General features: G+C 43.1%; 1 protein-coding gene across 5 annotated transcripts in view; it reads right to left on the bottom strand.

The window, feature by feature from the left end:
- The window catches only part of foxp1b (forkhead box P1b), a 264,654-nt gene that overhangs the window by 32,850 nt on the left and 212,071 nt on the right, over positions 1 to 19,733 (bottom strand). For 3 of the 5 annotated variants that reach the window (XM_066662601.1, XM_066662598.1, XM_066662599.1), the window contains 3 exons: positions 13,965 to 14,102; positions 12,378 to 12,467; positions 6,619 to 6,769 (listed from right to left, as the gene is read on the bottom strand). In XM_066662601.1, the coding sequence (XP_066518698.1) occupies positions 6,619 to 6,769; positions 12,378 to 12,467; positions 13,965 to 14,102 (379 nt within the window). The remainder of the gene's footprint in view (positions 1 to 6,618; positions 6,770 to 12,377; positions 12,468 to 13,964; positions 14,103 to 19,733) is intronic. The other 2 variants (XM_066662603.1, XM_066662600.1) reach the window with 1 other exon arrangement.

The following is a 19,733-nucleotide window of genomic DNA, read 5'->3' as shown; positions in this document are numbered from 1 at the left end:
CGATCATTTTTCCCCCCACATGAAGCTCTGTGACGGTGTGTATTTTTAGCTGATGTGCTTGACAGGAGCTGCCCACTGGTCCAGGTGACCCTCAACACCGCTATTACCATTCAATCTCTCTCTCTCTCTCTGCCATGTACCTCTGTCTCTCTACATCTTTTTCCTCCTTCGTCTTTATCTCCTGCAACTTTCTCTCGCCTCGTTCCATCTGTGATTCCATGTGCGCATTAATCCTTCCCCCTCTACCCCCTGGGGAGTAAATCTAGACACTCCTCAGAGCCGTGTGACAGACTAGCTCAAGAGTAATTCCATCGTAACGTGCTGTCGGGCCGATTGGATAAAGCTCAGCGCATTATCGTTATTCAATAACATATTCAGCCTCCTGTATTTAATATAAACCCCTGCCCCTATATCCCTGTCCCGAAATTTGTCTTTCCAGCCCTGGATTACCGCGTCCACCGAGCTGTGTCATTTTTCAGAGAGGCTCTCTCCTCCCTCTTTGGCTCATTAGGGGCCAAAGATACAGGGCCCGCTTCTTTTTAAAAAATGTATTTGCGCAGGGACGTTTGATTGATCACCGGTGGCCCAACTCGATTTTTAGCGCGGCAGGTAGCGGGCCCCACTTTCCAGCTTCTTCAACCTTTTCCTGTCCTTGTACCTCCGGTCCCCTGGTGGTCATGTTCAAGCGAGCAGAAAGTTGATTTAAGGATCATAACCGCATCAGTCGCCAACCGTCATCACAAAAGGAAAAAAAATAAATAAATAAAATAATGGCCCCGTGGCCCTGGCTGGGCAGAGCAGCCGGCCGCGTCGCTGGGGGCCCAAAGTGACACGACTATTAGTTTATTGTTCCATCAGCCGCGGTCCTTCGCCAGCCCCCCGTCCACCGTTTACGGGGCTCTGATCGCCAGGTCTTTGATATGCAGCCCTTAGGCCTAAAATATGTTCCTCTCCACTGCTACAGGAGCCATTAAAGCAGTGCCACGCTGCCGGACGATCCATCAGCTCCAGGGGTCCCTCGTGGGCCTGCTCTGCTCACTGACTTCATATTAACTGCAAATTTGTCTCGTCTCCGTCCCACAGCCCTCTCCTGGACAACTTTAACTGATGGGAGCCAGAGGATGAGGACTGACTTCGGACCACACACACACACACACACACACACACACACACACACCATGTGCAAAAATTTGGGCGCCTTTGCTGATTTTTTGATGTGAAAATACTCCTCCTTTTCTCTGCTTTTCTTCTTCCTGCATATTTTTAATTCATCTACAAAAACCCTTAAAATGTTTTATCATTTAAAAACACTAAAGCCAGGGGTGTGCAAACTTTTGCACAAGACTACACATACATGTGCAGTGAGTGGCAGCTACAGGCGAATAGGGTGGAAGAAGTACGCTCACACACACATGCACACACACACACAAACACAGCTGGCAGGAGCACCTGGGAGAACAGGGCTAATGCAGGTGTCTGACTGAGTGAACAGGTCACATATCATTTTTCTCTCTCTCTCTCTTCGTTCTCTTTCTTTATCCCCACTGTGAAGATCAAATGTTCTCCTCTTTCTCTTGATCATATACATATTTTTATCTCTTCCAACACACTGTAATAATTCATCACAGGCTCCTTTAGGCCCTTCTCCAGACCTTTGAACACACACGTCAAAATAGTGATGCGCTGGGGAGAGCAAATATGTCCCGACTTCCTCCAAGAGTTCAAAAGCGCTCAGAGTTTAGACATTGTTTCTAATGTTCCTTTGTGTGTGTGTGTGTGTGTGTGTGTGTGTGTGTGTGTGTGTGTTCCAGTGTTATACTTGTAAAATTGTGGAATTAATTTACTGCACTAAACAGGCACAAGAGCCCAGAAGACTGACTATTGTTGTGATCATAAATAAATGGCCATTCATAAAACAGAGTTTTCTGGTCATAAAATCTGATTGGCAGAGTCGTAAAATACACCATACACACACACTCACACACACACACACCTATGACCAACTCGCAAACATTTGATTTCCATATTAATGCACCACTGTGTTAAACCTGGTCAGTTTTATTCCGTTGTGAACAGAGTGATATTGGGACAGATCTGTTTTCTGGAGACTGTTTATTATTATATTAATATTAATACAGTTAAACCTTCACACACATGTTGTCTATTAATAGTGCTCGCTGCTAATGGACTACACTGTGTGGCAGAAGAATCGGTTGTGATTATTTATTTATTTATTTTTAAAGTAAATAAATTTTATTTTTACCGCTGTTTTATAAAAGCAATAAATCACACGAGACCACGATCTACAGGGATTTTATTACTCATAAAGAGTAGTCTGATTTGAGTCAAATTGATCTGATTCACGATAATGGCTCCATGATTTAGTATTTGCAGGAAATGTTGAACAAATTCTGAATGAAGAAAATCGATGACTGTAATAACGTTGTAGTTTGAAACTAGAGCTGGCGGAGGATGAGAGCTGGAAGAAGTTGTTGACAAATGTAATGATTCAGTCAGCTCTGTTGATTTAGATGGCGTAATGAATAGAATGTCCATTGTGTTGTATCCACGATTCGCTGTGACACCTCCATGATGCACAGTTTTGTATTTTGTGAAACACACACACGCAGCATTAAGTCATCAGTGGTGTGGCGATGCTAACTATTTTTTGCTGAATATTGGAGATTAGATCTTGGCCTGGACGAAGCTGCTCTACTGAAGCATGAAGAAGTCCAGTGGAGTGTGAAAGAAAAAGGTCATCAATAACTTTAAACACTGGAGCAGAAAATGTGGCAAATAAGCCAGGACAGACACACACACACACACACACACACACACGTTTTAAATGCTGTCATACACATACTTAAACACCAATGAGAACCAAGGGCACTGTCTCACTGTAAAGTGTGTCCAGCTCGGTCATCCCTCTGCTTTTAAACGGCCGCTAAACCCAGACTGGACCGCGTTATCCAGCTTTCATTAGAAACAGTGCACATCGCCAACAGACATCAGACCTCTCCCTGCAGCACAGATACGAGTGGTGTTGATATGAAAATATATTTCCTGTTCTGTAATGCTGCCTGTAGTTAAAGACAACCCGGTCTAAAGGCTTACGCTGATGTTTGATGCTGAACAGATTTCCAAGGCTAAGCACGGAAATAAACACAACGAACCTTGTCCAAATCTGTCGCCAAAGAGGTTAGTCAGCATTAATGTCCTGGTTGGAAATAATAATAATTATTTGATCAGCTTGGTCCTTGCACTTTAAAGATGTATTCGTCTTCTAAGGACAGTGAACGTCATGGATGGATTTAATCAACCACTGATGCTGAGCTCAGGACACCATCTCGGCTTTCTGAGCAGGAATGTGGAAAGTCTGGAATTAAAGGCTCTAGCTGAAAGCTCACTTGCTGTATGTGGAAATTACTGACAAAAACACATATATACAAACAATAATTCTCCTATGAGTAGGTCAATCTTTTGGCTGATATCCTTCACAGCTACAATAACACGTTTCTTCCTCATCTGATCACACACAGATTGCTCGCATGTGTCTCCATTCTCCACCGAACATAAATCTGTTCATGTGGAAATCAGGCAGTCGTCTGGGGACTGTATTTTTAATGCGCCATTTTAACCGTTATGTTCTAAATGTCTGAAAGGGAAACACACACACATATCCAGCGTTACTGTCTCGGGCCGGACGTTTACATGGCCACGCCTGGCCCAAAGGCATCATGGGTACTAAGAGTGGCTCATTTTTTTAATGCCTTGAACAAACAATAACAAGCCTGCACAAACAGTGTTTGTGTTTGCACATTACCTAACCACCCCAGCTCCCCTCCCTTTCTCGCCTTATCTTATTATGAGCTTGTTTGTCTTAGAGAGAGAGAGAGAGAGAACAGTCAGCTTTGGGGGGAGATATAATAAAAAAATAAAAAAAAGGAGCCTGGTATGAAAGGGCTTTTGTTACAACGTAGCTGCTCCTTGAGAAAATATTGCAGGAGGTGTGTAAAGAAATAAACTTCCCGGCGAAACAAGTATTGACTCAGCGTGAGCTTGAGAGAGAGAGAGAGAGAGAGGAAAGAAAAAAAAAAACACACACACAAAGTAGCTCGGCCAGGGCCCAGGGAAGAGAAACAACACACCTAGTGTGCATTCAGCTTGGCACCGGGCCAAGGGAGGATACAGAGTGACAGAGAGAAGGATGGAGTGTACACTGTGTGAGTGAAGAGGGCGCATTGTACCTAATGTCTTCAGAATACAGTCCTCATCCATGGATCAAAGGATTTTAACAAACATTTCAGTAAGTTCCAAAAAGCAGGGCTTGTATTTGTAGCGTGTTGCGCACTCCACGGACTCCACACCAATGAACTGAAATGTAAGCACACCCTGCTGTAGCCTCCCGCCATTTCACACTTCCTCAGCCACTCTCTAGCACTCACTGTTTGAGCGTTTCGCCTTCGCGTCTCGTTCCTTTGTCATTTTGGTTTTGTGCATTCAGTGTCTGTACAGTATTAACTCTAACTTCAGCATGAACGTGGTGTTATGCGTTATCCGTGATCTAGAGGTGATTTTAAATGTACAGAAGGATATGTATCGGTTATATACAAACACTTTTTATGTTAGGGGTTAAGTCCTGGAACCAATCCCCTGTGGATACAAAGAGCTAACTATAGACAGTCTGGACACCCCTCGCCAAATTAAACTAAGTGCAAATCCTCTAACTTAAATATGGCGTTTTATTTATTTATTTATTTATTTTGTAAATCTTATATAATAATAATCTTTTTTTGCCTCCACATAGGCCACATATTTTTCATTTGGAAGCCACATAAAAATAAAATATCCATTAATATATCAAGATGTAATTTGACCATATGCCCGCAACTTTTTAAATATCACTGTGACCAAAAAACTACACAGTAATTAGACAATAAACAATGTTTGAGTGAGAAGGCTGCATAGCGTTAAAAGAATCCAAATAAAAATAAATTGAGTTTTAAGGAAGTTACTGATGAAGTTGATTTGACAAACACAGGTCAGTTACTTTAAAGGAGGACTGATCAGATAAAGCAGGTAGCGGAAGGTAAGTGTAAACAGCGAACGTCCTGGAGCAGAGCTCTGGAAACAGTTCAGTGAAGAACTGTGTGTCTATTTTTATTTATTCTAATACTCAGATGAATAGTAGACAAATATTTACTCCACATCTTAAGACGCTTTGCGCAGTGCTGTGAGTTGTAGTAGAGCATGTGGGAATCTGTACACAGTCTGAGGAGGAACACCTGAAGATAAGGACATTACTCATCGAGAGTGAGTAAGTCTGTGTGTGTGAAAAGACACTTCCAGTCACAGATTAAGACGCCTTCTTTCTTCTGAAATGTAAATTTACAGTTTTACTCTGTGTATTCGTTTTATCAAGAAGCGTCTAAGCACTAATCCCTTGGGTATATTTATCTTTCTCATTCAGGTTCAAGTGTTTTCATGGGTACGCAGAGCAGGTTCGGTCTGAATGATATGTGATATATGATCAGACGTACTATTGTCGCCCGACTTTAACACCTCACTATTTTACCTTCACAACTAAACATCTGTTTCACACCAGTTGTGATTTTACATTAAAACACTCATTCAATAACTCAATAACAGATTCAATCTGTAACTGACTAATATTTCCTGGGATTTCAGGGGTTAAACACTGGCATGACTGCTGACTTCACCACAAGAGAATAAATGCGGGGTTACTGTGAGAAATGCTGCCACGAATATTTTAAAAATGCAGAATTAAAGAACAGAAAGAGAGAGAACAACTGTGTCCCTAAACTTTTGACAGGCAGTGTACACAGACTGAGAGCGAGAGTGTGTGTGTGGGAGTGTGGGAGTGTGTGTGGGTGTGTGCAGCATGTGTATACATGTGAAAGCTTCAATGCCTGCATGAAAGAGCATGTAAACCTGACCGAGTGTGCACTTTTTCATACGTTTTCAGCAAAATGATCCAAAGTCTCCACGTGTTACGGTTAAAAAGGAGAGTGTAAAAGTTACTGAGGTTAACTTTGTAATTTCATATATTTGCTAATAAGGAGATAGTGTTGACACTTTGGAATGTTTCTGTCGTTTGAGTGTATGTATTTCTGTGCACTCCAGCGGCACTGCTGTGTCTGATCCACTTGAGTACGACCCACACCTGCTGTGTGCTGGTCCTGTGGGGGTTAGGGTTAGATTAACTACAGTCTGTAATTGTAGAACTACAAAGTGCTCCTGTATGGTCAGTGGAGCTGATAAAGTACACAAAGAATGTCTAAAATGTAGTGGCTTTAAAGCTATGGCTGATGGGTGTATATTCCCTAAGGTTACCACACACGTTAACACTGAAGGGGCAAAAGCCGCTCATCTCTGGGCTGCGAGCAGTGGAGCTGTGTGCTCTGAAGTGAAAGAGCCTCAGCCGAACCATAACATCACTACCTCACCTCGCTAAAGCTCGTGTGGCAGAATGCAATCAGCTCCTCACAGCTATGTTCCAGCAGGTAATATAAAGCCTTGTCAGAAGGGAATGACTCCCTTGGGGGAGCAGAGGTCCGAACACTTGTGGAGGTCTAGTGTGTACGGGAAGGTGTTTACCCTGAGTGAGAGAGTGCAGAGGCAGGTTCTGGAGGTTCTGGTTGGGCTGGATGGACAGCAGGCCTTGCCTCTGAAGGCTGAGCAGGTGTTGCTGCTGCAGCTGCTGAACCTGGAGGAGCTGCTGCTGGAAGGCCAACTGCTGAGCAGACACCTAGAGAGAGAGAGAGAGAGCGAGAGAGGAGGGGGGGGGTTAGAAAACACACTACAAATCATACACATAAACACACACACACACACGTGGCAGGTACATCCCTTCCGCTCTTAATTAACTCCGAGTTGTGACAAACAATGAAACAACATAGTTAATCATTCATAATAAGAGCTGCAGGATTTTAATTACGGCCATTCATAATTCAGCAAACAACGTGCAACTGAAAGAGAGTCTTTATCATGTGCCGTATCAAAGCGCCGGTCCTGGGAACAAACAGCTCATCTTTTATCAAAGATCGATTTATCAAAGAGTAGAACAGAGCGCAGGGGGCTTGGGGGGGGGGGGGATTAGGGCTTTATCGTTATCAAATAATGAAGATAATGATAATAGTAATAATAATAATAATAGACTACATACACAACATGTGGCTACGCCTGATGCGCAGGCTGCCTCCAGAACCACACACTTCCATACTACGCCAATGCCTAATGGTGTAGTATGCAGTTTGGGAGGTGGCTACAGTCAAAACTCTGGCCTTGAAAATGAAGCCTATTCAGATGTAAATATTACATAGATATAACACTGTGACAACAGTGATGTACAAACCGGAGCAGGTCGGAGCACTCATCAGGTAGAGACCCTGTGACTAATGCTGAGAAAAGTGACTGAAACTGAGTCATGAAAAATAATCAGGGCAGGTTAGTCATTAAAATTATCGAGACTGATCTTACTATTTTCACTGAGTATTCATAACAAGTATGTCATAGTTACATAGTCACAGTATGCATCATATATATATATATATACACACATTTAATATAGCTCATGGATTCTGCTTACAGTGGAGATTATTGTTTCCACTTTGCTGTTGCTTTTGTCAGTTTGTAGCTCATTGATTCATCATCAGACACTGTGCAGTGCATTCTGCTGGAGGTGTCACTTTAACTAAATCAACATGTGGTGAACCAGCATCTGGGTCCAGCCTGGGACTACTATGGGATGGAATACGAGTCTGTGCTTTAAAGATCAGTGCCGCTGATAATTTGCTGAACTAAAGCAACATGACAGGGCACATCAGTGATGATCCACATGATCACGGCTATTTACTGGGATCATAAAATAACACCCTGCTATAATCTGTGTATAGTTTCACTAATAAAATAATTTAAACAGAAAGAAAATAGGACAGACCGAGAAAGTGGTAGAAAGGGAGAGCACAGGAGGAAGGGAGTGGGGGAAGAGAAAGGGAGGAAGAGAGGAAAGAAAGAGAGGAAAGGGAGAAGGTGCTGAAAGAGAGGAGGGAGGGTGATGGAGAGTGAAAACTGCGCTGGTCAGAGCAACAAACAAGAGGAAATGATCTAATATCCCTAGATCTGTGCTGAATCAAAACAAATGGACGATGTTGTGGAGATCTGTGTTCATGCCTCTCTTCATGAAGCTGCCCATTGACTGAAAAACCTGAACCAACCTGACAGACCTTTACTAAACTTAAGAAAGGCCATCAGTGTCATCTGTGTGTGTGTGTGTGTGTGTGTGTGTGTGTGTGTGTTCAAATTAAGGTAAGCTGCCACAATGTAATATCCCCAAAATTAATGAAAATATGCTTTTGTGTGTGTGTGAGAGAGAGAGCAGGTTATCTCAGTCAGCATTGTGTGTTTGTGTGTATGTGTGTGTGTGTGTGAGAGAGAGAGAGAGAGAGAAAGAGGTATTAAAGCACACCCTTCTCTTCTGCCAAGCTGTGTACCGCACCCTCTTCCCAAACACAGGATGCTCCGCTGTGTTTACGGCTCCCGATTGAAGGCAAACAAAAAAGGTCTCGCTGCACGATGGCGGCCGGGTCACAACCATGAGCCCAGAGCAGAGCTGAACATGCCTGATAAACACCCCCCACCCCTCCCACCTCTCTCTTTCTCACACAGCACTTACAGCAATTAGCACACAGTGTGACTTATATATCCTGAAAATATAAAGCTATAATATGTATTAGATTTAATAAAACCCCTTATCCTTCTTTAAAATAAAGCGATATCAGTCAACACTGTGTGGCCTGCAAATGTTCTCCAGCTTGTTCAAGTACGATTAAAGGGCCTATATCCTTGTATCTCATTTGAAAACACCTAAAGTAATTCTAAAGTCATGTTGTGGTACAGTAGTTGATGTCATGCCCATATTAGAAAGTGCAGGGCTCTGCTGGTTTTCTCCACACAGTGTGGTAAAACATGCTAAGACAGCATTATCTATTATACACACTTTCCCCTCATGCGAAGGCCCCTGCTAGCCTCAGCTCAAGACCCCACTCCCACAAACACGCAAAGCCGAACACGTCATCCTGTGAGGCTCTGATGCAGCTGAGGCAGGTCGGGGCAATCATTTTAGGATCTAATGTTGGTATACAACAGGTTTTTAATAGCGGTTTGCTGTGTCATTTAAATGAACAACAGGATGAGCCTTCTAGCGTCATGTATGAAGCATTACTTATAATCTGATGACTAAACAAGCTCAAAAGTTAAACAGATGATTCAGTGGTGCACGGGAAACATTTAAAACAGTTCCTCAAAACCCTTACGTTTTCTGTGAAGCTTAGATCTGGAGTTCCTAATACACAACTACAGAGTGGTGTTCCGAGGGCTGTGATATTTGTGTGGCATCATGTAAAGCTCATTTCCAGTGTCTCTTTACCTGTTTAATAAAACGCTGTTTGGTCTACAGTACTTTTAATATTAATGTATGTAAACGAGCACTGTTCTGGGCCTAATTCAGAAAGAGGTCCTGGCTGCTTCAGGCTGAATAGGTGGATATATTAGGCCAGGAGTCCAACAGAGTCAGGATGCTCTCCTCCCCCCATTTATCAGCATCACGCCGGACAACGCATCCTGTCATTTAGCATTCTCCTGCTAGCGTGTTGAGCTCCAGTGCTACTGTGTTAGCAGCAGTGTGAAGAAAAGCTCTAGTTGACTTCACACATCGTAAAGAAAAGATGTGAGGAGATAAAACTGAGTGGAAAAAAAAAACTAAATACAAAAACAATCCATTAAAACTCTGTGTATACGCTGCTTATAGCCACTTTACAAACCACAAGCAAACCATCAACACGCCATCAATAACCTCCCCGCTGACAGAAATGTCTCTCCACCTCAAGTCAGCAGGCAGCGTTTCCAAATAAAATCATGCTAAACATGTGACGCTAAGTCACCTAAAGACCACTTTTTACTGACTTCAAAGAAATGTCAAAAAGGGGGCACCCAAATGTAGTTTAAAGCATTATGTGGCTTATTAATGTAACACAAAAAACCCCCTGAAAACTCTGAATCTTTGTAAACAATGAGGACTTCTTTTAAATAAAAAAATGTAGAAAATGTGTATTTTTCTTTTTTGTGGGATGCATCAAAAAGGGAAAAAAAAAACAACTAAATTAGGGGGAAAAATGAGCATACACTTCTGAAATTACAAACAATCCAAACTCCAGACCCCTGTAGCCCACCGACAAAAGCCCCACATTGACACGGTCCCATCTGAGCAAATGAGAGGTTAATGCCAAACGGCACACGAGAAGAAGAGTGGGGGGGGGGGTAACGTCTGACAAACGTGATCAAGAGTGACATTGGCAGACCCTTTCATTGTCTCCACTCCAATCGTGAAGTTAAAGATCTTTGAAAAAAATCCTCAGAAAGGAAAAGAGGAGGGGGGGGGCAAAGAAAAAACAGAAGCGATGTCTTTAAAATGAAAGAGAGGCACAAAGCAACAACAGGGGGTTATTGTGCGGCAGCCCCACGGGAGGGAGTCACACACTGATTCTTCTTCTTGTCTTTTGATGGCTGCACGAGAAATCCGAATGGATTAAAAAAAGGAGAGAGTAGGAGAGAGAGAGGGAGGGGGGGAAATATCGGCAAGAGAGGAACAAGCCTCTTGAGGGCTGCATCAATTTCCTGTGATCAAACATAATGCGCTTCAAAAAGTTGTTTTCTTTTTATTCACTGTGGCCCATTCAGCTGATCAATTGTGGCTTTTTTTTTTTTTTTTTTGCAATGCCAGCCCCTCCTCCCCCTCTTTTACCCTTCCTTATTCACTACCCTATCCAACTGACACTAGAAACGGCGAGGGGGGTGGGGTTGGGGGGAGATAGAGTGACAACTTCTATCAGAGAGGAGAGAAACAGTGCTGTCACATTGATTTATGGAAGCGAGGCACCACAACTTGTCCAAACTGAAGCCCCTACTTCATTAATTAGCAAGCCAGGGGACTTTGAAGTTGCATGAGCGTGAGAGAGTGTATGCGTATGTGTGTGTGTTTTACATTGGGTTTAATTTATACACAAGAGCGAATGTGACTCTCAGAGGGGAAAAAAGTAAAAGTCTGAAATTCCCTGATTGTCTTTGAACTGCTTCTGACCGAGTAATAATCAGTTCTTTTGTCCGGAGCAATGCCTGCATCCGCCAGTCATTAACACAGCCACTGTAAATGAGACCAGGCTGGAACTAGAAGAGAAGAGAGGGAGAGAGAGACAGAGGAGGAGGAAGAGGACGGTGTCTGTAGAGAAAGAGAGAAGCAAGAGAAAGCAGAGAGAGGGGGAGAGAGAGAGAGAGAGAGAGAGAAAGCTGATATCTCACAATTACATGCCTCCACTCCTTCTGCCATTTCCATGTTAATTACCCTGCGAGCCTCTTCGAATTATGTGCTATACATTTCCATGTCTCTGTGTCTTATTAGCCGTTTCTTCCAAAGGGAACTATGTGACAAGTTTGCCTTCCACTAGAAAATGTGCAGATTGTTTTTAGTCAAAGGAAGAAAAAGAAAAAGGGGGAAAGGCAACTGTTTGCGCTCAAGAGTGGAAATCTATCAAAGCTCTGTGTGAAAAGGCCTTTCTGCTGGAGCTCAGCGTCCAAAGCTAGGTTTGTGTACGGCACACTGCTATAAACCGGTGCCCTTCTAAAACACCTCCAGACCAGTTTCATTTCCGCACGTTCATAAATGACCACTATATTAATGAAACGATGCATTTCACGCTGCACAGCAAATGTAACTGCATCAAACTGCATCCACCTCTTAGAGTGACCACAGATTTAAACGTTTAAGAAACATTCTCCTTTTCAAAGCAGCACCTGTCCGGCCCTGGGTACTGAAGCATGATTGGTTTATGCAAATACAATTCATATTTATATAAAACAAGCACGCCTCAGTACCAAAAATCAGTCATGTGATGCTCTGGGGGCAGGGTGGTGTGTGTGTGTGTGTGTGTGTGTGTGTGTGCCGGGGGGTAATCCTGTGGAAGCCTGTTTCATAGAATTGTTATTATTTTTTCAGCCTAATTATATTTTCATTATTGTAATATCTCAAGATATATCTGTAAAAAAAAACCTTGCCATTCAGGTTAATTAAATAACTTTTTTCTTTTCAGGTGGTGACCATGAGCCTCTCTGTCTTTCTCTATGAGAATCCAAACTCTTTGACCAGGTAAGTTTTGTATCCACAACACATAAGGAAAGCATAAGTTGACATGTTATGACATGATTTATCACCGTGATGATTGATGTGGTTATATCGTCCATCTGTAGATGCTACAGTGTTACACACCTGAGGCGAGAGATGAGAAATGCGTGTGTGTGTGTACCTCTTTGCTCTGCTGCTTGCTGCCATGTTGCTGGAGAAGTTGGAGGTGTAGCTGTTCTTGCTGCTTCTTATAGAAGTCCTGGAGTTGCTGCTGTGGACAAACAGACATGAACACCTTTAGGTCAGGTTCACTGTTCACTCACAGTCACTGTTGGAGATGAAAGACGTGCAGGTCAATGTCGAACGAGTGGAAGCTGCTCTAGGCGAGACTCAGAGAACATGCAGCACCTGAGGCTGTTCAGAGAACTGTAGGAATGCATGTAGGTAGGTATGTATGTATATGATTCTGTGCACATAGCTGCACTAACATCAGGGCTCTGTCTCACAGAGCAGGGTTTCGTGCTTAGCCAGCTCCCTTTAAACTTAGTTACACTTAACCCAGTGTGTTTCTTCTTATATCTCATTCTTTCGGCCGTTGGGAGAGTCCACTCTCTCTGCTGCATTCAAACACTCCACGAGGGGGAAACGGGAGATAAAAATAAATAAAACCAAAACCCATGTGACAGACTCCAGCGCAGTCTGCTGAGTGCTATTCATTAAGATCTTGTCAACAAACAAACACAGGCCTCGTTTAGAAAAACACACCCCGGATAAAAAGGTGTGAGTGTACAGAGCTTGGAGAGGAGCGTGATGTGTGCTGACATTGAGAGGGTGCTCACACATAGCTGACAGAGACCTTTAATTGCTGGAGAGAGAGGCGTGTGTGTGTGTGTGTGTGTGTGTATGAGAGACCACAATGGGCGGTTCCATTAAACATTTTCCCTATTTTGACAAAAAACGAAAGCGATAAAACATCCAGTGTATCGAGTCAGTGCTGTGCAAGTCACAAACCATCTTCATTAATGACTTTGTTTTACAGAAAACAGTCAACGAAAGAGTGCTAATTTTTCAAAAGAGGGACCCTAACAGCGGGGCAAGACCTGACATTAACGCTGACCTCATCAGACTAACAGCACTTAAAAATTTCAGCTTTAAGACCGAGGAGAAAAACTATGGGCTGCTCTATGGGTCTGAAAGGAAATTCCAAGAAGCACTAAGAGAAAAAATGAAAATAAGGAAAGAAATCATTTGCACCAGAACACAAAAGCTAGGTCTGATTGGTCTACAGCGCTGATGATATTTTTTTGAACAGTGAAAAGCTGGAAGTGCAAACAACTTCTGAGACTGAACTTTGTGGAAAAGCAGAAATGTTTAAAAACTGGAAGCAGGCGTCAGGAAGGGGAGGCAAGTCCAAGGGTAGACACTACATACTGTAAAACTGAAAGTGGCCTCTCACAGTCATCACCATTTAACGACTACATCACCACGGCAGCTCAGGCTACACCCTTAACCAGCTCCTGGGCCGGGCTTGGTGTTAACACATGGACTTAATGAAGAATTTGATTTTTCTAACCATTTTAATAAATGGTTAATGGTAATATTAATGTGCTACTATATATTAGTTATATATAAATATATAGTATCAGTTTTACTCACATGATTCCTGGATTACAGGAATATACAAGTCAGTGAATGGCCCCCCAAAGAAAGAAGCACAAACGCACGCGTGTGTGTGTGTGTGTGTGTGTGTGTGTGTGCATGTATGTACCTGCTGTAACATGAGGGCCTGTTGCTGCTGCAGTAGGAGCTGGAGCTGTTGAGGGCTCAGAACTTGCTGCTGGAGAATCTGCTGCATCTGCTGAGGAGTTATCACCTGGGGTGTCATCATAGCCACTGAAACAGGCACCTGCGTGCAGACACACACACACACACACAGAGACGTTCAGATAGCATCGTTAAAGCACACGCTGCAGTGTTATGTATACAGTCATCACAGTGTTCTATGTATTTGATTTCTAGGAAAGGGAAAGCCAAAGGAAAATAGATGAAAAAGCAGGTGCTCAAAAGATGCAGAGAAACAGGACTTGGAGCAACCCTGCTCCACCTGTACAGCAACTAACTCGTCCCCATCAGATAAACATTACTCATCGCTTTCATGTTTAAGAGACAGGTCAGAAACAGTCCAGAGCCAGTCGTGTCCATCCTTCCATTGTGAGAGGAACAACAAGAAGATGTGGGTCTGAAAGAACGTGGAGCTGTCCTCTTACAATGGGCTTACAGTGGGCCAGAGCCTACACATCAACATCACTGAAAACACAACCAGCCTGGGAAAATAAATGAGTGTGTATATGAATATGAGCGAGTGAGGGTGTATATGACTGAGTGAGTAATTGAATATGAGCGAGTGATTGATAGAGTGTGTATATGACTGAGTGAGTATGTGAATGAGTGAGTGAGTAATTGAATATGAGCGAGTGAGTGACTGAGTGAGTATGTGAATGAGCGAGTGAGTGAGCATGTGAATGAGTGAGTGAGTGAGTAATTGAATATGAGCGAGTGAGTGACTGAGTGAGTATGTGAATGAGTGAGTGACTGAGTGAGTATGTGAATGAATGAATGAATGAGTGAGTGAGTGAGTGAGATTCCATGAGGTCCTTAAAAGAATTGGACGCAGTAATAAAGACAGAGTGGACACACCAGGTACTGAATAATCTCAAATTTAGTTTAGGTAGAAACACACACACACACACACACACACACACACACACACACACACACACACACACACACACTCCTAACCCTGATAGTGTTATTTCTACAACCAATTAAAGACATGTATTGGATCAGAGAAACAATAAAAAGCACACAAACACACACAGAGACCTTCAACAAGCCCCCAGTCCCAATCAGGAGCATGGCCCACTTCATAACCAAGGCCGGTGGCCATTAGCCTGGAGTACAGCTCTTGTTGTCATTGTGCCGTTTACATGTTTATGCTGTTTATCTCATTCTTTCGGCCGTTGGGAGAGTCCACTCTCTCTGCTGCATTCAAACACTCCACGAGGGGGAAACGGGAGATAAAAATAAATAAAACCAAAACCCATGTGACAGACTCCAGCGCAGTCTGCTGAGTGCTATTCATTAAGATCTTGTCAACAAACAAACACAGGCCTCGTTTAGAAAAACACACCCCGGATAAAAAGGTGTGAGTGTACAGAGCTTGGAGAGGAGCGTGATGTGTGCTGACATTGAGAGGGTGCTCACACATAGCTGACAGAGACCTTTAATTGCTGGAGAGAGAGGCGTGTGTGTGTGTGTGTGTGTGTGTATGAGAGACCACAATGGGCGGTTCCATTAAACATTTTCCCTATTTTGACAAAAAACGAAAGCGATAAAACATCCAGTGTATCGAGTCAGTGCTGTGCAAGTCACAAACCATCTTCATTAATGACTTTGTTTTACAGAAAACAGTCAACGAAAGAGTGCTAATTTTTCAAAAGAGGGACCCTAACAGCGGGGCAAGACCTGACATTAACGCTGACCTCATCAGACTAACAGCACTTAAAAATTTCAGCTTTAAGACCGAGGAGAAAAACTATGGGCTGCTCTATGGGTCTGAAAGGAAATTCCAAGAAGCACTAAGAGAAAAAATGAAAATAAGGAAAGAAATCATTTGCACCAGAACACAAAAGCTAGGTCTGATTGGTCTACAGCGCTGATGATATTTTTTTGAACAGTGAAAAGCTGGAAGTGCAAACAACTTCTGAGACTGAACTTTGTGGAAAAGCAGAAATGTTTAAAAACTGGAAGCAGGCGTCAGGAAGGGGAGGCAAGTCCAAGGGTAGACACTACATACTGTAAAACTGAAAGTGGCCTCTCACAGTCATCCATTCATTCATTCATCCATCCATCCTTTCACCCAACTATCAGTTCATGCAACTCAATTTATGGAGAGCTTTTTACAGCTGGTGGAATCACAATGTGGCATTTGTTTATTGTGGAAATTTAAAAAGCTATTTACCTGAGCATTAAGAGTTTATTTCCTCAAAACAAACAAACACAGAACCCTCTAATATCTGAATAAAAACAAACAACGTTATTACAGTGAGCGTGATATTCTGTGTGAATGTGTGTGTTTAACCCTTACCACGCCTCTCCTCGTGGCAGTTAAGTATTATCTGAGGTTAACACCCAATCCCTAGTTTTACTGATTAATAAATACTTCATTATGTTAAATTATGCAGTTGATTTAAACAAATCCATGCGCTCAAACTCCCTCATGTTTTATCTTATTTGACTTTTTTTACATCTAGATTTTAGAAGAAAAATCCTTGTACTCGATGTATGTGTTTGTATGTATTGTAGCTATATATAATTGTATTTTTGTGAAGATAAATTATTTTAAATAATAATAATAATAATAATCTCATGTTTCTGAGGATATTACACAGTAGTGTGCTGGTTGTTTTTATTGTTTGATCATTGCGGAGTACTGTCTGTATCGTGCTGTATATAATTCGAAGGGCAGGTCATAGGTTGACAGCCATCACTGAGTCACCGAGGTTACCCCGACTGTATCAGTGTCTCGTAGTAGACGACACTTTGAATTTTTTCAGGCGTATAATTGAAGCCTTTGGAGCCTGATGCCACATGAGGAGTGGTTTATTTTATTTTTTCCCTCCCCCACCTGCGTATGTGCGCCTAATTTGTCCTGCTTTAAGAGTACAACAAAAACAAAGCACCTTTAACGAATGCCTCGCGCATCGGCCGCGCTACAAAGGCCAAAGGTGTCAAACACGAGGCTGGACTCGACCCACAAACACGGTGTGGCTTTGACAGGCACCAGAACACGAGCCCACGGTTAAAGGCCATGTGTGTGGAAGCACAAAAACACATGTGAGGACTCCACCAACCCCCCACCCGCGAGTCAGGAGGCTGTTTTAATCGTCCAGGCGCTGCTACGTCTTAATATGAGGTCCGTCGTGACTTTTTTCACTCGGCTTGTCGCGTGATTTGCATAAAACCCGCCCTCCGATTCCCTCATTTCCCAGTCATTATGCGCCCATGTCCTTACTGCTCGGCATCACTAATTTTGATGAACTATTTTGAAGGTCGGGGAGGTGGACGGGAACGGAGGGAGGGAGGGAGGGAGGGTGGGAGAGAGGGAACGGAGGTGAACAGATGCAAGCTTTAGCATCGCAGTGTCCAAGGAAAATGCCCTGAACTGTAACTGTAGAGTAGTGGAGGGTAGTGTAGTGTTTCTATGTGTTATGTGACACTGCAGCTATTTTTAATGCTCAGAATAAAGCTGTATTATAATGACAGAACATTAGAGCGCCCTTAATGTCAACACTGCGGGGGAATTTAACCTAAGAAGATGGGAGTCTGTGCATATCACACGGTAATATACTGGAAATAACACTGTTTTAATAAGATGATGCTCAGATGATGTTCTTATGTCACATTTTCACTCATCACCTGCCTCTTAAAGCTGCTCTTTTATCTGTGGTTTACCTACAGGCGGCTCTCCGTATCCATGGGTTCCACATCCATGGATTTAAAAATAAATAAATAAATAAATCCCAAAAACAGAAAGGTCCAAAGAGTAACACTTGAGTTTGCGGCATTGTGCCAAACAACACACGAAGCCCACACTAGTGATGTGATATGTAGCACACCCTACTGTAGCCCCCCGCCATTTCACACATCCTCAGCCTCCCTCCAGCTCTCGCTGTAAGCAGAGTTCACCTCGTGTCCCTTCCGTGGATGTGGACTGTGTAGTTACACCTATGATGGCAGTGTCATTACCGACAATGTTAAACAACACAGTATAACACGTGCATACAGCGTTGACAACGTATACGGAGTAATCACTGATCTAGAGATGTTTAAAGTGTATGTGTGAAGGTTATTGGACCTGACCACCTGCAGATTCTGGTGTTCACGTGGATCCTGGAACCAATCCCCCTGGTTACTGAAGGACATTTGTATTTATCCTACTCATTTCTTTCTAAAGCTAATGTAATCATTTATTGAATACTGTAAAGAGTCTGTGTCTCCTGTCCGTCCAGGCGTTACACAACAGTCACGGAGGCAGATTCCCTGGATGTGTAACACACGTGGAGGTGTTAAATGATTCTGCGCTGGGTACAGCACACAGCAGAGTTCAAGCCCCAAGCCTGAAGCAACAGACACGCTACTCGTGCAATTTTCCTTTCATTTTGTGTAACGCCTTTATCCTGTTCAGGGTCACGATGGGTCCGGAGCCCACCCGGTGTGACTGGGTGCAAAGCAGGAACACACCGTGGCGCCACTCCATCACAGTTACAGGAAATAATGCCATTTAAATAGGTCATGTTAATTTAAAAAAAAAAAAAATTACAGTTAGCATTTCTGCCCAATGTCTCATGGTCCCTGCTCTATATCCACATCGCTCAGTGCTGCATTACAGAGGCGGTGGCTTAATGGATGAGTTTTTAGCTGCTCTGTTAAATATTACTGTTCCAAACACACTTTGGTTAAACCAAATGGTGCAAAAATAATGCGGCGCTGCTCAACAGTCGCATTAGGATTCGCGACCCCTAATTAATTTCTTTATTTTTACACCTTCCATATACACTGACACCAGCTTTCACACCTCCCAGACTCCAGCATCAGTGTGTGTGTGTGTGTGAGGAGCCAGTAACTACTGCTCCACACCCTGAGCCCTAGCGAGAGGCTATTACAGCCCCCGCTTTATTACCCATTACCAGTGAGGTCATTAGCTGGGAGAGGGATTGTACTCTTCTTAACCTATTGATCATGCTAACTACCAGCGTTTAATCCTCCACTGAGCGAGCACCGAATCTGCTTAAGACAGGGAGCCGGGGAGGGGCACTTAAACTGAGAAATATCGCCCTGGTCACCGCTATAGAGCCACTCTCTGGCCGAGAGAGAGAGAGAGAGAGAAGCCCCATCCCTCTCACTGCACAGAGGAGCACCATAAAGAAACATTGTTCATGTTAATAAGTGGCCGTTTAAAAATGGAAATGATCAGGAAAATGCTGCTTTAAAGCTCAGCTCCAATTCACACTGTCCTTATCAGTTTCTGACAGTTTGTGATTATTTCAGCTGTCAACACCACGTTAAACGGCAAAACAATAAAACCTGTTTGTCTAATTGAGAGAGAAAGAAAGCGCCTTTGTGTTTGTGTATGTCTGAGAGAGAGAGAGACAGAGAGTGAGAGAGAGAAGAAAAAGGGAAGTTTAGAGGAAGTGGGGAGTGTGTGGATGCCAGAGATTGCTGACATAAATGAATTTCTGAAGGGTGTGGCATTGGCCAGGTGTGTGCCATACATAAGACAACACACACACTCATACACACATTCACACACATGTACAGACTCCCACATGATACTGCACCCCTAAAGAAAATAAATATCTCTTGCAGCTGTTACTTCACTGTAGGCCATTTACTAGTGCTGCCCTGCATTCTCCCCCCTGCATCAAACCGACGCGCTACGGACAACTACAACACGTCCCTCAGAAACTGTAAGAAG

This window comes from Hoplias malabaricus, chromosome 3, assembly GCF_029633855.1.
Source record: "Hoplias malabaricus isolate fHopMal1 chromosome 3, fHopMal1.hap1, whole genome shotgun sequence".
In the NCBI taxonomy this organism is placed as follows: Eukaryota; Metazoa; Chordata; class Actinopteri; order Characiformes; family Erythrinidae; genus Hoplias; species Hoplias malabaricus.
Note: the sequence above shows the minus strand (reverse complement) of the source record. Positions and strands in the feature narration are given on the sequence as shown.